This window comes from Diabrotica virgifera, chromosome 3, assembly GCF_917563875.1.
Source record: "Diabrotica virgifera virgifera chromosome 3, PGI_DIABVI_V3a".
NCBI lineage: Eukaryota > Metazoa > Arthropoda > Insecta > Coleoptera > Chrysomelidae > Diabrotica > Diabrotica virgifera.
Window position 1 is genome coordinate 110612058 of NC_065445.1, and position 16502 is coordinate 110628559.

The 16502-nt window shown below is 30.8% G+C and overlaps 1 protein-coding gene across 2 annotated transcripts in view; it reads left to right on the forward strand.

Moving 5' to 3' along the window:
- LOC114332623 (GMP synthase [glutamine-hydrolyzing]) overlaps positions 1 to 16502 on the forward strand; it is an 88568-nt gene that overhangs the window by 26654 nt on the left and 45412 nt on the right. For both annotated transcript variants that reach the window (XM_050646828.1, XM_050646827.1), the window contains exons 3-4: positions 10235 to 10352; positions 15022 to 15302. In XM_050646828.1, coding sequence (XP_050502785.1) covers positions 10235 to 10352; positions 15022 to 15302 — 399 coding nt within the window. The remainder of the gene's footprint in view (positions 1 to 10234; positions 10353 to 15021; positions 15303 to 16502) is intronic.

Below are 16502 nucleotides of genomic sequence, written 5' to 3' on the forward strand. Positions count from 1 at the left end.
GGTACTTATTGCGCATTTTTTTAAATACAATTAAAAATTTTATATTCACTATTGGCGTGCATACGGCTAATGCGACCGGGTAATATGATCCGTATGCACGCCAATGGTGAATATAAAATTCTTAATTTAGTACATTCTTTCACGGTTTTTGCGGTAAATTTCTAAGAACCGCTTGGGTTGACATGGAATTTGGCATACGCATAGCTAATATGTCAAAGAAAAAAAGTGATATGGTGCCGATGTGTGCTTTTGCCCTGGGGGTGAGTGTCACCCCGTCTCGAGGGTGAAAAAATATATGTCCAAGATATGTCCCGAAATGGATAAACTGACTAATTTTAAGCCACTTTTGTTCTATACAGTTTTTTCAGTGAATACGTCCATTTTTCAACAAAATAACCACGTTTTTAGACGGTTTATCGCAAATAACTCAAAACGTAAGCATTTTGTCGAAAAAAATATTCTTAGCAAAACTATAGCCTATAAAAAAGTGAAAAAAACGGTGTATATATTAGTTCTCTATACCTAGCAAAAGCAGAGTTATAGCCAATGAAAAATAGTTTCATATTCGAAAAATTCCAAATAGAATAATTCAATGTGAAATATCCAAATAATGAAGCATTCTTGGGGAAAACACATTACAACTTTTTTAAAGTGTTTAAAAAACGCTTTATTTATGTTAAAACTTAATACATAATTTGTTTAATCCTAAATAAGGTGGCAATGACATATTTGCTGATATTTTTTAAGTTGCCGATTGTCAGAATGACAAGATCCAATAATTCAATTTCATTACGTACACCAACGAATGTATTTTAGACGAAGAATAAATTTAATAAATTGAAGATAAATTCCTTTTATTAGAACCACAAAATAATACAGTCCACCCAAGATATTTATACATATTTTTTGGTCCAATTCGAGCCCCATATTTTGAAAGTCAATTGCAACGATCTATTGAAGAAGAAGCCACAAGCGAAGTCTATAGTAGCAGTCAGTGGCCCAGTCAAGTAGTGAACAATTTTAAAGAAATTATTACACAAAGAGGTGATATTCAATAAAATCAATTGCAACAATCTATTGAAGAAGAAGCCACAAGCGAAGTCTATAGTAGCAGTCAGTGGCCCAGTCAAGTAGTGAACTATTTAGAGAAATTATTACACAAAGAGGTGACATTCAGTCTACAAACGAATTGGTCAACTATAAATTACAGTTCAAGAACGCTATTAAAATTATAACACGAAGATATCCTTTTAAACTATTTTCTGATCATATTACTGTAATTAAGGGTTTGCAGTTTTACATTATTTTAATTACCCCCTATTTGCAACTTTAAAACGATTATTTTGAAATTATTTAGAATATTTATTTTTGAATATTTGTCAAATTGACATTTCGATAACAGTTCCAGTTACTTAGAACTTGGAACTGATTTCATTTAACGTTGGTGTACATTTCTAGGTCAATATTGCATTTTTTCCTATTATTTCAAAATTGATACAATTTTCAAGTAAAATACAATTATTTTTGATGAAATAATTTGTCCATTTACCATTGCACAATAATTACACTTGGGATACTATTTCCATAAGTTCAAGTTCAAGTTTCAAGTTCAATATAAGTTCAATATAAGTTCAATTTTAACAGGTCTATTTATACCTGTTTTCAATCAATTGCCAATTTACCATTTCTATATTACGAGGTACGATTATACGAGGATTACGAGGTAGATACGATATTACCTCTATAACAATACAAATACAATTATTGTCAAAGGTCTATTTATACCTTTGTCAAACCATTGCTAGATTACAATTTTAACAGGTCTATTTATACCTGTTTTCGATCAATTGCCAATTTACCATTTCTATATAACGAGGTCGAGGTACGAGGATTACGAGGTATTACGATTTTACTTCTATACGAATACAAATACGAATAAAAATACGAATACAAATAATACAAATACAAATACGAAAAATACAATTATTGTCATAGGTCTATTTATACCTTTGTCAAACCATTGCTAGATTACAATTTTAACAGGTCTATTTATACCTGTTTTCAATCAATTGCCAATTTACCATTTCTATATTACGAGGTACGATTATACGAGGATTACGAGGTAGATACGATATTACCTCTGTTACAATACAAATACAATTATTGTCAAAGGTCTATTTATACCTTTGTCAAACCATTGCTAGATTACAATTTCTATTTAGCCTATATTTCCATTTTGATTATTAATATGTCTATTAAACAATTAATAAGAAACAGAAATTCATTGACTCAAGAACTAGCAATGTTAAATGAATTTGCTACAAGTATAGATACCAATTTGCCTACTATTTCAGATGTAGAATACAGGTTAACTGGTTACAATGATTTATTACAAGAATTTAATCAACTCCAGAGAACTATAGAGGAGAAATGTGATGAAACAGATCTAGAGACTCATTATGAAACACGAAAGCAATTTAAAACATCATTTTTTGATGCTATGGCAATATTAATGAACTATGTGAATAAAAATGCAATTAATGTTACTAATGGTACAACTTTCCCCAATTCAAATCAATCTTTTGACTATATAAAAAATAACTTTTTACCAAAAATAAAATCAAATATAAGCCATACCAAAGATCAGTGTAGACTAGATAATTGTAAAAAATGTTCAAAAAAGCATAGTACATTGCTGCACATTGATTCTCAAATTAAATCAACAATAATTTTAGAGCCATCTACTAGTCAAACAAATTTATTAGTTGAAAATAAGATTCCAGTTACACAAGTTTTGCTGCCTACTGTAACATTTCAAGGTAAGGATAAATACAACAATTTTCATAAAGCTAGAGCAATTTTAGACAGTGGTGCACAATCAAATTTATTCACTGAGCCTTTTTGTCAAAAAATTAATATTCCATTGATCAATAGACATATTCCAATTATCGGTATTAACCAATCTGAAAGCATTACTCATAAAAAAAGCAGCATCAATATAATTTCAAGCAATAAACAGTTTTCTACAATTTTGAACTGTCCAGTAGTACCAAGTATTAGCACTGCTACTCCATCATATGTCTTAAACAATTCTCTGTGGCGCATTCCTGAAAATATTAAATTGTCAGATCCGTCTCATTATGAGCCAGTATGCATAGACATACTAATTGGAGCTAGTGAATTTTGGTTTTTGCTATCAAAAGGCCAAATAAAATTAGGGAAAAACTTACCAATTTTACAAAATACAATGCTATGTTGGACAGTAGCAGGCTTAGCACCAATATCAAAACCCATTTCAAGTCAACACATTTTCAATTTTTCTGTTATTGAAAGTTTAGATGAGCAATTAAAAAGGTTTTGGGAATTAGAAAAAATTCCTGAAAGTAACTTTTTATCACAAGATTATATTGAAAGTAAACAATTATTCTTAAATACTACATCTAATGCTCCCAATGGACAATTCATTGTTAAATTGCCATTTAAATATCCTCCAGAAATATTAGGCAATTTCTTTGATACTGCGGTAAAACGCTTCTATTTTCTCGAAAAAATACTCACAACCAATCCAAAGTTAAAATACTTATACAAGCAATTTATTGATGGATATCAAGAATTTGGTCAATTATTCAATGTTACAAGGACTATTGATACACAATTTCAAACCTATTACTTTCTTCATCATAGTGTATACAAAGAATCAAGTCTCACTACTAAACTAAAAGTAGTTTTCGATGGAAGCTGTAAAACTACTAGTGGTTTGTCTCTTAAGGATATACAATATGTGGGTCCTAAGATCCAAAGTAATATATTTCCTATTTTAATCAAATTCAAACAATACATTTACGCAGTTTCAGCAGATGTCAGCAAAATATATGGACAAATTCAAATGATCCCTGAACATGAATCACTACAAAGAATTATCTGGAGAGATGATCCAGAGAGAGAACTTCAGGTTTTGCAGTTAAGTACAGTCACATATGGCACTTCAGCTGCTCCATATCTAGCCATACGATGTTTAAATCAGTTAGGTATTGATCATTCAAATAAATACCCACTTTCTTCCAAAACTGTTTTAAAGGACTTCTATGTAAACGATCTATTAACTGGTGCCAAGGAGCTTCAAACACTTAAACTTCTGTGTCAACAAATTTGTTCTATTTTAAATTCGGGCCATTTTCAACTTCGAAAGTGGATTTCTAATTCATAGTCTTTGTTAAATGAACTTGCAGACAACAATGTTTTCAACTCAATTCTCATGTTAGGAGAAAATGAATCATCTAAAACTTTAGGCATTCAGTGGCTTAGTCAACCAGATTTGTTTATTACACCTTCAGACCATGTTACAAAAAGAACAATTATTCTATCTTATATTTCCAAAATTTATGATCGATTAGGATTGCTTAGCTCATGTATTATAATAGCAAGAATTATTATTCAAGAGTTATGGTCTAAAGAATTACTATGGGATGAACATATTCTTAAAAACTTGTGGAAAACTTGGCATGAATTTTATGTTCAATTAAAAAACCTTAACAAACTACAAAAGATTTCTATAAATAAAGGAACTCTTAATGCAAGTAAACTCAATAGTGTTACAATGAAACTTAATAAATCAGCCCAAATTGAGTCATTTTATGATATTATTCACATTCTAAATACCAATAAACAATTACCAAAGCATTATAAAATACGTTCATTGCAACTTTTTATTGATGAGGTTGGTGTCTTGCGTGTAGGAGGCAGGTTACGTTTTACTTTGCTTAACTTTGACATAAAACATCCAAAATTATTATGTTCAAAGCATCCATTATCACACCTCATAATTAAACACAAACAAAATACACTCTTACATGCAGGAACTCAATCACTTTTGTCTTCTATTAGACAAAAATATTGGATAAGAGGAGCAAAAAATCTACTAGCTAAAAGGTTTATAAAAGACTATATGATATGCTTTAAGGAAAAGCCTACTCTCTGTACAGCACTCATGTCTAACTTACCTGACAAACGTGTTTTGCAATCATTTCCCTTTCAGCATAGTGGTATAGATTATGCTGGTCCATTTTCAATTGCAGATAGAAAGGGAAGAGGTAAACTAATTACCAAATGCTATATATGTGTTTTTGTATGTTTTTCAACCAAGTCAATACATCTTGAATTAGTTTCAAATTTAACGAGTGAAAATTTTGTGGCATGTACGTAGATTTATTTCAAGACGAGGTATGCCTTCAAATATATACTCAGATAATGGTACTACTTTTATAGGTGCCTACAATGAACTTAATGAGTTGGGTCAATTTTTACAACAGCATCAAGGTGTTGTTTTAGATTTTGCAGCAAATCAGGGTTTCATCTGGCATTTTATACCTCCATACTCTCCAATTTTGGTGGCCTATGGGAGGCTGCTGTCAAAAGTACAAAATTTCATTTTAAAAGAATTTTGAAAGATGCAATATTGACATATGAAGAGTTTAATACACTATTAATTCAAATTGAAGGAATATTAAATTGCAGGCCGTTATTTGCATTATCCAATGATCCTCCTGACCTAAATCCTCTAACTCCTTCACATTTTCTTATTGGACGGATCATCACAGACCCTCCTGATGCTGATTTTCAAGAAGTTCCATCTAACCGACTATCTAGACTTCAATTTGTGCAACAACTGAAGCAACAATCTGTAATCGGTTTTCAAAAGACTATGTCACTCAACTACACAAGCAGTATAAATGGAACGAACCTGCATCTCCAATAATAGTGGACAGTTTTGTCCTCATCAAGAATAGCCAGTTACCGTCTTTCCGATGGAACATTGGACGAGTGTTAAAATTTTTTTTTTTGGAAAAGACAATATCTCTAGGGTAGCGAAAGTTTGGACGTCCAATGGTGTTTTAAAACGATCTATTAGAGACCTCTCTTTACTACCATTACAGGACTCACATGTGTAATGTAGTTAATTTTGTTGTGTTTTATATTACATTAATATTATTATTATTTGAAGGTTCCCTTCAAGGTGGGGGCTATGTTAAAACTTAATACATAATTTGTTTAATCCTAAATAAGGTGGCAATGACATATTTGCTGATATTTTTTAAGTTGCCGATTGTCAGAATGACAAGATCCAATAATTCAATTTCATTACGTACACCAACGAATGTATTTTAGACGAAGAATAAATTTAATAAATTGAAGATAAATTCCTTTTATTAGAACCACAAAATAATACAGTCCACCCAAGATATTTATACAATTTATGTTTTTATAAAAAAAATTCCAGCACCAAATGTAAGCAAGTTACGCTCAAAATAAAGTTAGTCCCTTTGGTTTTGGCAAAAAAAAATCAGGAAGATCACCCCCAATTAGCAACTTAAATGAAATTAATCGTTACCGCTTCACAAGTTACTTTAGTTAAGTTGTGTGTATAATATGATCTGTAAGTTTCATCGATTAAAAGTGCTTATTTTTGAAAACATTTGGTTTTAAAGTAAAATTTTTAAAAATTTTAATTTTGAAAAAAATGCTTTTTATTCAAAATAACTTAAAAATTGTTAGAGATACCAAAAATCTTAAACAATAAAAAAAGTCGGCTTTACTTTTCTAAATATTTTGTATTTTTTTTTTGTTTTTCTGTAAGATAAAAATTGGTTAAGATTCGGTGTTTCTAAATTTGCATACACTCGTGATAAGTGACTCGTTCAAGCCCTTTTAACTACAGCTCTTTCAAAAATAAGGACTTAGAACCGATGAAACTTACAGATCATATGATCAATACGTACGCGAGTAAAAAACTTGTGAAGTAGTAACAATTAAGTTCTTTTGAAATGCTAATTAGGGGGTGATTTTCCCAATTTCTTACCAAAAAAAAGGGACCAACTTTATTTTGAGCGTAACTTGTTTACTTTTGATGCTAAAAATTTTTTTTAAAAAACAAAAATAAACATTTTTTAAACCCTTTAAAAAGCTAAAATGAGTTTTCCCCAAAAAAGTGCTTTGTTTTTTGGTTATGGCACGTTAAAATATTCGATTTGGAATTTGATGAATATGAACCTATTTCTCATTAGCTATATCTCTGCTTGTACTAGGTGTAGTGACCTAATATATACACCATGTTTTTCACTTTTTTACGTGCTATATTTTTGAGAAGCATTTTTTTTCGACCAAATACTTACTTTTTGAGTTATGTATTTGCGAAAAACCGTCTGAAAACGTGGTTATTTTGTAGAAAAATCAACATATTCACTCGCAAATAACTCGAAAATTATTAACTTGGTGAAAAAACTTTATAGAACAAAAGTTCCTTAGAATTAGTCATTTTATCCATTTCCGGACTTATTTCGAACATATATTTTTCACCCCCAAAAGGGGGTGAAAGTCACCCCTAGGGCAAAAGCACACATCGGCACAACATCACTTTTTTTCTTTTACTTGTTAGCTATGTGTATGCCAAATTTCATGTCAATCCAAGCGGTTCTTTAAAATTTAGAGGTTTTGCAATATTTTACCTTTAAAGAATGTACTAATTGTATGTGAAAAAATGCGCAATATCTACCGCTCAAAACCTACCAAATTTCATTTGCATATCTCAACCGGTTTTATAGCAATAAATAAATCGTCAGTTTGTAAGAAACAATTCAACATCCCGTATCTCGTAAACGAAGCATTTGTGTACATATGTTTATAAAGCAAACAGTCATTATTTTTTCATGCAAAATTACCCCTTAAATTTTGTCTCACTAATTTAGAAACTAATTTATGAAGAAGATTAGTTGTTAGTCACTAACTTTTTTATTATCCAACATGAGCGAATGAATCCAAGAACAGAATATTAAGAAAACCTGAAGCTATAGTTGGGTTTTAATAATTTCAGTATTTTATAAAGGCTAGAATATTCCACAGGGTGTTGTGAACATTGAGAAAAAAACACAGTTTGATTGGTACACCCGGTATACAGTGAAAATTTCCTGTTTAGAAACAATATTATTACAGTGATATTGTTAAAGAATAAGGCTATAATATATTAAAAAAATCACTTAAATCGCTTTAGGAAATTCGAGACATCTAAAATGACCCATTTTTGGGGTGCCCGTTTTCTCTGACGCGGAGTGTATGTAATAATTTGGGATGCATTGGTTATTAAAAACCGAGATCACTGATATCTTCAATCTCTTTATTTCGTTTTATATGTCTTGATTCAGGATTATCCGAGACTGTTGTCTTTTTATTTATATTTCTGGAGCCTCTCTGCACATAACTTAGGTCTTATTCACAATATTTTTTGCTTCTTTTTCCAATTCTAGCATTATTTTTGTTGTAAGTCTTCATTACTTTTTACAATGCTGACATTTTGCTCTCCATTAAAAGACATTTTGATATATGGAAATATACCATCTATTTTGCTTTGTAAACAAAAAATTGAACATAATAGCTACACATTATTTATTATTTGGCTATAGAAGGATAAAAACTGTAAATAACAATTTGGAAATTTTACAAAAATTGGATAACCACCATTTGTATGTTGTTTGACTAAGGAAAAAACAGGAAAAAATAAGTATATTTTACCAGTATGTTACTAAGCCCACTTTTCTTATCTTCAAACATTAATGCAATACTTGTTTTTGTATACTTAGTTAAAAATATTATACATTTCAACGTAATGAAAAGATAATCAATATATTTCTCAAACGAACAAATTTTCGTAATGTCAATCAAAAATAAATTACTTAAGAACCAAACAGCAAAATTGTTTATGGAAAATTATATCAACAATTGTGTAATTAATAATATTAGTATTAATAGGTGACAGTTACAGAACACATACCTAAATTGAACATAATAACGCTTGGAAATGTTCAATTTTAATATTTGTTTTCTCTGTTACAAGAAAATGTAACTTAACATGGTTTTAAAAAAATTTGAACAATGATAATAACAAAAACCTTTGACCTATTAGTTTATAAAAATTAGAAACCCTTGTTTTTACTGGACTTACTTTTTACAGTTTCTAACTTTTTACAATTTTTGAAGTTAGTATTTTTATAGATTTTTATAGAGTTAGTATTTATTTTGAAGAGTATTTTATCTGTTCAATTATTTTAATGGAACAAAAAAGGGCACATTTGATTATTACCACATATGGTATAGATATTAAAAATTATTTCAAATTGATAAACATTTTAAAACAGAAATCTGTTTTCAACCGTTGTTACTTAGTTAATATTATTTATTTAAAAATAAAGATTTATATAAATTTTAGCCAAAATTATTTGATAGTGTTGGATATAGTACCTATTCTACTCGCATTATAATGACTGTTATTCACTTGTATGATTTATGATACTCGCCTACGGCTTGTAAACTTCATACGCGTGAATAATAGTCACCATTATATATATGCTTGTTGAATAATATACTATTAATATTATTAGTTGAATAATAATGTATATCATCTAAAAAAATTTAAAAAAATATTTTCTTTTTGTCATTTCTTTCACTTTTGCGGAAACTTAAACAAAACCATTTGTTAACTGTGTGAATAAGGTTAACTTTGTATGTAAATTAATGGCAAAATAAAATACACTTACCATAAAATTTCACACTCCAATATAAAATTAGTTGTAAAAACAATTGTTTGTGTAATATAAATAAGTTCTATACCCTATTCCACGAATATACGCCTGTGTTGGATTATTTCGACAACGAATATTTTATTGTGCAAAATATGAAGAACTAAAATAAATTGCAAATTACATTGCTGTTTAATGGAATAATTATCAGAGCCATTTACTTTCGTACTTCTTATGTTGCACATTGAAATATTCGTTGCCGCGATAATCCAAAACAGGCGTATGTTGGTGGAATGAACCATATATGCAAAAATAGGACGAAAAAAATAGCAAAAAATCCAACAAACTGACAGCTACAAGTAAACAAACCATAAAGGTAAACGTCTTTAGTTTCATGTGTGGAAGACAATGCTGCTAGATAAAAAGTATGTGTTTTATCTCGCCATGTATTAATGACGCACGGATAAGAAACCATGGATTCAACTGTATATGTTTCTTTAACAGTAAATTGTAAAATTGAAAACCATGGCTAAATTTTGGCACATATAGGTGTACGTGTGGTATGAGATCGGTGTTTAAAACCAACATCACCAAAATTGTGATAATCCCTATGTCACCGATCGAAAGTTAATAATTAACAGCATAAAAATGTAGCATATTTTTTTTAGGAATTTGTTATGGAATGCAGATGATGAACAAAGAATTTGGGGGGACAGTCATTAGAAAAGAAACGAGAGAAGATGGAATTTATAATATCGAAGTTAATTCAAAATGTTTGTTGTTCAAGTAAGTATTGTAAGTATTTTTCTAAATCACTTCAAAGAGATCGTGATGAAAAAAAAAGGGGGAATCGAAAAACGACTAAAATCCTTTATACAGGGTGTCCCGAAAAGATTGGTCATAAATTATACCACACATTCTGGGGTCAAAAATAGTTCGATTGAACCTAACTTACCTTAGTACAAATGTGCTCATAAAAAAAGTTACAGCCCTTTGAAGCTACAAAATGAAAATCGATTTTTTTCAATATATCGAAAACTGTTAAAGATATTTTATTGAAAATGGACATATCATTCTTATGGCAGAAACATTTTAAAGCAAAATTATAGTGAAATTTGTCCACCCCATAAAAATTTTATGGGCGTTTTGTTCCCTTAAACCCCCCAAACTTTTGTGTACGTTCCAATTAATTCATTATTGTGGTACCATTAGTTAAACACAAGGTTTTTAAAACTTTTTTGCCTCTTAGTATTTTTTCGATAAGTCAGTTTTTATCGAGATGCGTCTTCTTTTTTAATATGTTTACATAAAAATTTTGTGGGGGTTTTGTTCCTTTAAACCCCCCAAATGTTTGTGTACGTTCCAATTAAACTATTATTGCGGTACCATTAGTTAAACACAGTGTTTTTAAAACTTTTTTGCCTCTTAGTCTTTTATTGATAAGCCATCTTTTATCGAGATGTGGCTTCTTTTTCAAAATATACCTAAAAATATAAATTATAAATAAATTTTCAGATTATTAACAAGTTTCTATAATCGTACTTAACCATATAAAAATATGTGGTGGATTCGAAAAATATTCAAAATATCTCGATAAACACTGCCTCATCGAAAAAGTACTAAGAGCCAAAAAAGTTTTAAAAACATTGTGTTTAACTAACGGTGTCACAATAATAATTTAATTGGAACGTACACAAAAGTTTGGGTGGTTTAAGGGAACAAAACCCCCATAAAATTTTTATGGGGTGCACAAATTTCACTTTAATTTTTTTTTAAGATATTACTTCCATAAGAATGCCACATGTCCATTTTCAATAAAAAATCTACAAGAGTTTTCGATAGGTATATGAAAATAAAACGATTTTCATTTTGTAACTTCAAAGGGCTGTAACTTTTTTTGTGTGCACCATTGTATATAGGTAAGTCAGGTTCCATCAACCTATTTTTGACCCCAGAATCTGTGGTATAATTTATGACCAATCTTTTCGGGACACCCTGTATAAGGTATACAGTGTGTTTCATTAATAATTGTCCATATAGTAACTGGAGAAACCTTAACACAAAATACGAAGATTTAACCTAAAACACTTAAATAAAATGTGGTTTCTTACTGAATTACAGGGTGTTTTATCTAAAAATTTAAACACTATTTTTGCTCAGCATTTTAAAACTATTCAACGTATCCTTTTCGTATTTGGCAGGAAGTATAGGTACTGTACAAACTACTAAATTATGTTAAACAAACGTTTATGTCTATTACCAGAGGCGTACGACGGGGGAAAGTGAATGGTTGACCCTCTCCAAATTCTACGCCACTGGCGGAATTGCTATTTTAGTTCAATTTTTGGATTCTCCAATACTTTCTATGAAAATAATATACTCTTCGTTCGTAACGATAAAGTCATTAGTTTTCGAGATCTTTGAAGTTAAAAATGAAACGACACGGTTATTTTGATTAATGTATTGTGTCGCTTTATTTTTAGTTTCAAATATCTCGAAAACTAATCATTTTATCGTTACTAATGAAGAGTATATTATTTACATAAAAGTATTGAAAAATCAAAAAATTACACTAAAATAGCAATTTCGTCAGTGGCGTAGAATTTGGGAAGGGTCAACCAGCCACTATCCCCTGTCATACGCCTCTGGTAGTAGCTAGAAACGTTTATTTATCTTAATTTAGTAGGGTGTACAGTACCTACACTTTCTACCAAGTATGATAAGGATAAGCCAAATAGTTTTTTAAAGTACTGGGTACAAATAATTTTTAAATTTTAATCATATGAATCATATCCTAAATTAATCAAAATAACTGTGCCGCGTCATATTTAACTTCAGATATCTCGAAAACTAATGACTTTATCGTTACCAATGCAGAGTATATTATTTACGTAGAAAGTATTGGAGAATTTAAAAATGGTACTAAACTAGTAATTCCACCAGTGGCGTAGAATTTGAGAAGGGTCAACCATTCACTATCCCCTGTCGTACGCCTCTGGTAGTAGCTGGAAACGTCTGTTTATCATAATTTAGTAGGGTGTATAGTAGTCTCACTTTCTGCCAAGTATGAAAAGGATACGTCGAATAGTTTTAAAATGCTGAGCAAAAATAGTTTTTAAATTTTTAGATAAAACACTCTGTACCTCAGTAAGTAACCACATTTTATTTAAGTGTTTTGGGTTAAATCTTCGTATTTTATGCTAAGGTTTCTCCAGTTACTATATGGACAATTATTAATGAAACACCCTGTATATTTAAAAATCCCTAAAAAGGGCTACATCACAGAACTAGTTTTCGATTGGATGACCAATCATCATCAGTGCTTACGTGATCTAACATGGTAACCACCAAAATACAATATCGTAAAAATATATGGGTTTAAAAGTGATCCGTCAAGGAAACATAGATGAAATATGTGAACTTAAACATGGATGTTCATAATATTCCATGTAATATGCTCTAGGTACCATCTGAGCTCTAAATCGACTTATTCACATGATGACAGTATGGTGGCAAGTGACGGATCACTTTTAAAGGGTTTTTACCCATATATTTGTACAATATTGTATTTTGGTGGTTAGCATGTTAGATGATTGGTCATCCAATCGAAAACTAGTTCTGTGATTTTAAGGATTTTAAATATATACCTTTTATAAAGGATTTTAGTCGTTTTTTGTATTATATGGTATACAGCCAACTACAGAAAAACTTTTTCCTTGTTGATTGGGAAATCGAAACTTTTTGAGATATAGTATGTCATTTTAATTACATCTTCTTTAGGTTTCCCATTATGGGTTCGTCGTCTTCGTCTATCACGGCACTCTATTCTCCCAGTCGCCATCTCTGAGGTCTCTATCTATCGTAGCATTTCCTATGCGTTTTCCATCTCATAGCAGGTCTTCCTCTCCGTCGTCTTCCCGGCGAGTCCCAGTCCAGTCCACCTGTGCTCTGGCATTTTTTGTACATGCCCGTACCATTGCAGGGCTCTGTTTTCCAACTTTCTTGTAATTGAGCATTCTACTTCCATTCTGTTCCATATTTCCTCTGTTCTTATTCTATCATCTCTGGTGATTTGTAAACATCTTCTCATAAAGTCCAATTCAACTGTTATTTTGTTACATATTGTTGTCATTGGCCATGCTTTCGCTCCATATAGGGTAATATTCAGCAGTATGCTCTGAGATATCCTTTTTTTGTTTTCTTTGGTTAGAATTTTAGAGTTTGTTCCATATCACTCCATGGAGTGCTTTCATGTGCTATTTTCATTTCTATATCTTTCGTCTTACAAGAAGTAAAAGGGAGAGTAGAGGTAGCCCGACAAGTGTTTACCAAAATGAAAAGTTCAGTTTGTAACAGTAGCATTAATATCGACTTAGATGTCGTTTTCTGCATTGCTATGTGTGGTCAAAAATTTTGTAAGGAACGGAGGCCTGGACACTCAATATAACACTGATGAACAAGTTATAAAAGCCTTTGAACTCTGGCTTTATAGAAGAATCTTGAAAACACCTTGGACAACCCACACCACCAACGAAAATGTTCCGAGGAGAATAGGTACAGGTAGGAAACTGCTAAAAATCATTAAAGTCAGAAAAGTTAGCTACCTGGGACATAATGAGAAACAAAAAGCACCGCCTCGTGCAAGTGATCATTCAGGATAAAATTGAAGTAAAACGGGGCGGAAGTAAAATGCGCCCGGCAGGCGCATGATTTCATGTCTTAGAATTATCAGACTGGATCGGCCTTGATTCAACATCTTTGTTTAGAACCGCATTGGACAGAGACAGATTTGCCAGTATTGTCGCTAACCTCCACTAAAGGAGAAAGCGCCACAAGAAGAAGAAGATATCTTTCGTACAATTACCATCTTGGCTTTTCATTGACCTAAATACTTAAAAGTCTTACAACTCCTAATAGTCTCCTCTAAACTTAAGTTCAAATCTGCAACTTCGGATCCAATACATAAGTATTCGGTCTTGCACATATTCTTGATTCCTCATAGCTCAAACTCTTCCTTTAATTTCCTTGTCATATATTCCATGTCCTCCCTATCATGTGCAAAAATGACTTGGTTACCGGCGAAAAGTAGTAAGTGTAATGTACTCACTTGTGCTGGTATGCCCGATGTTCCACATTTTCTATACCATCTTTTCAAAACCTGATTGATGTATATCATATTAAAAAGTGTAGGTGATAGATCACATCCCTGTTTGAGGCCTTTTGTTGCGATGATTGTTTTGTTATTTCATTGTCTAACAAAAAAATTATAACATTGAGAAATAAACAAAATATTAGATTTCAGTACCAGTGTATCCATATAAGGGAGCTCTGTAGCCAAAAAGGGATACATAACTATTCATTATATTCACACATCTGTTCACACAAAAATAGCCCATTTTCTCATGTATATATTGATATTAATTATAACGTACTAATTAATATGTTTTTAATTTAGGGGTCTCGACAAAATTCAGCCTGTACTACTAACTCATGGAGATGCAATAGATAAAATAGCCGAAAATTTTAAACCGATTGCACAAAGTTCGTCATTTTGCGCCGGTATCTGCAACGAAAAGCTTCAATTGTATGGCGTTCAATTTCATCCGGAAGTAGATCTAACTGCCAATGGTAAAACGATGTTAAAAAATTTTCTGTTCGATATTGCCGGTTTGACCGGAAACTATACGATGGATGGTCGTGAATCAGAATGTGTGAGATACATAAAGGAAACTGTAGGTAAGTCATATGATAATTGTTTATGTAAAAGAAATGGTCATTACCATAAAATTCAAATAGAATTTCAGAAAATTCCTAGTATAGATACCTACATATTATAGTTATCTTTTATCTGAGGCGTCTTTGCTAAAAAAAAACAAATATAGCTAGTATGCTTATATCGTTAACATCTCGAGTATCGCCCGGGAGGTAGTGTCAAATTTGACCGGAGCATTTTAGCAGGGCTGTTTTCTTTTTATTTAGTTAGTAGACCAGTAAGGATCTGCGAAAAAACGTCTATTTTTGGATGTAAGAGGTGGCATTCGGATTATTGCAGATAAAGTTAGGTGACACCTTCAGTAATAATAATTGACTTATGCTCCTTCTCAAATATGCCCGGAACATTATTAAAACAATTAAAATATTTAAAAATTTCGAAAAACATCGATTTTTTCTGCTTTCTTTGCTTATAACTTTAAAACGATTCGTTTTGGAACAAAGTCGTACAGAAATAAAATAAAGATAATTGAATTTTGTATGATATACGACTAGTAAAAAATGTCTTAAGGTATTACCTTTTCTGCAATATAGCAATAAATACAAAATAAGGGGGCAAAATAAGTCTGTTGTTATTCAATATTTTTTAACCACTTTGGTGGCACTTAGAACCTTAGTAATTCGCTTAGGAAATTCTTTGTAAAATACTTAAATCGTGTACCAAATTTCATTAAAATCGACCTAATAAATTTTGCATAATAAATTTGCAATCTACTAAATGTTTTTAAAAAAGTTCAAATTTTTTAAAATCTTTCTGAACAAAAAGTAGACCATTTAGAAGTTGGCTAATTTTTTGACATATAAAGAGGTGCTCTACCTATCTAATACACTTTACAGAATTAAAATCGGATTATTTAAGGGGCCCCAGCAATGTTTTAAATTTATAAACAATTTTTTGGTTGTTTAATAATAAAAAAATTAATTTTTAGAAATGCAAATAATTAAAACCGGTATAATTTGACTTAAACTTTCAAAAGCAGTCAGCAGAATTGCTATTTTATTTTTTAATCAAACGTTATTCGCGTTCAAAAATTGCAATTTCTCGATTTTTTGAAAGTTCCACCGCGTTTATCTCGAAAACTATGCATCCTACGAAAAAACTTGTAAGACCATTGTTTGCTTAGAATTACCCAGGAAATACAAAAAAAATTATTTTGCGAAAAA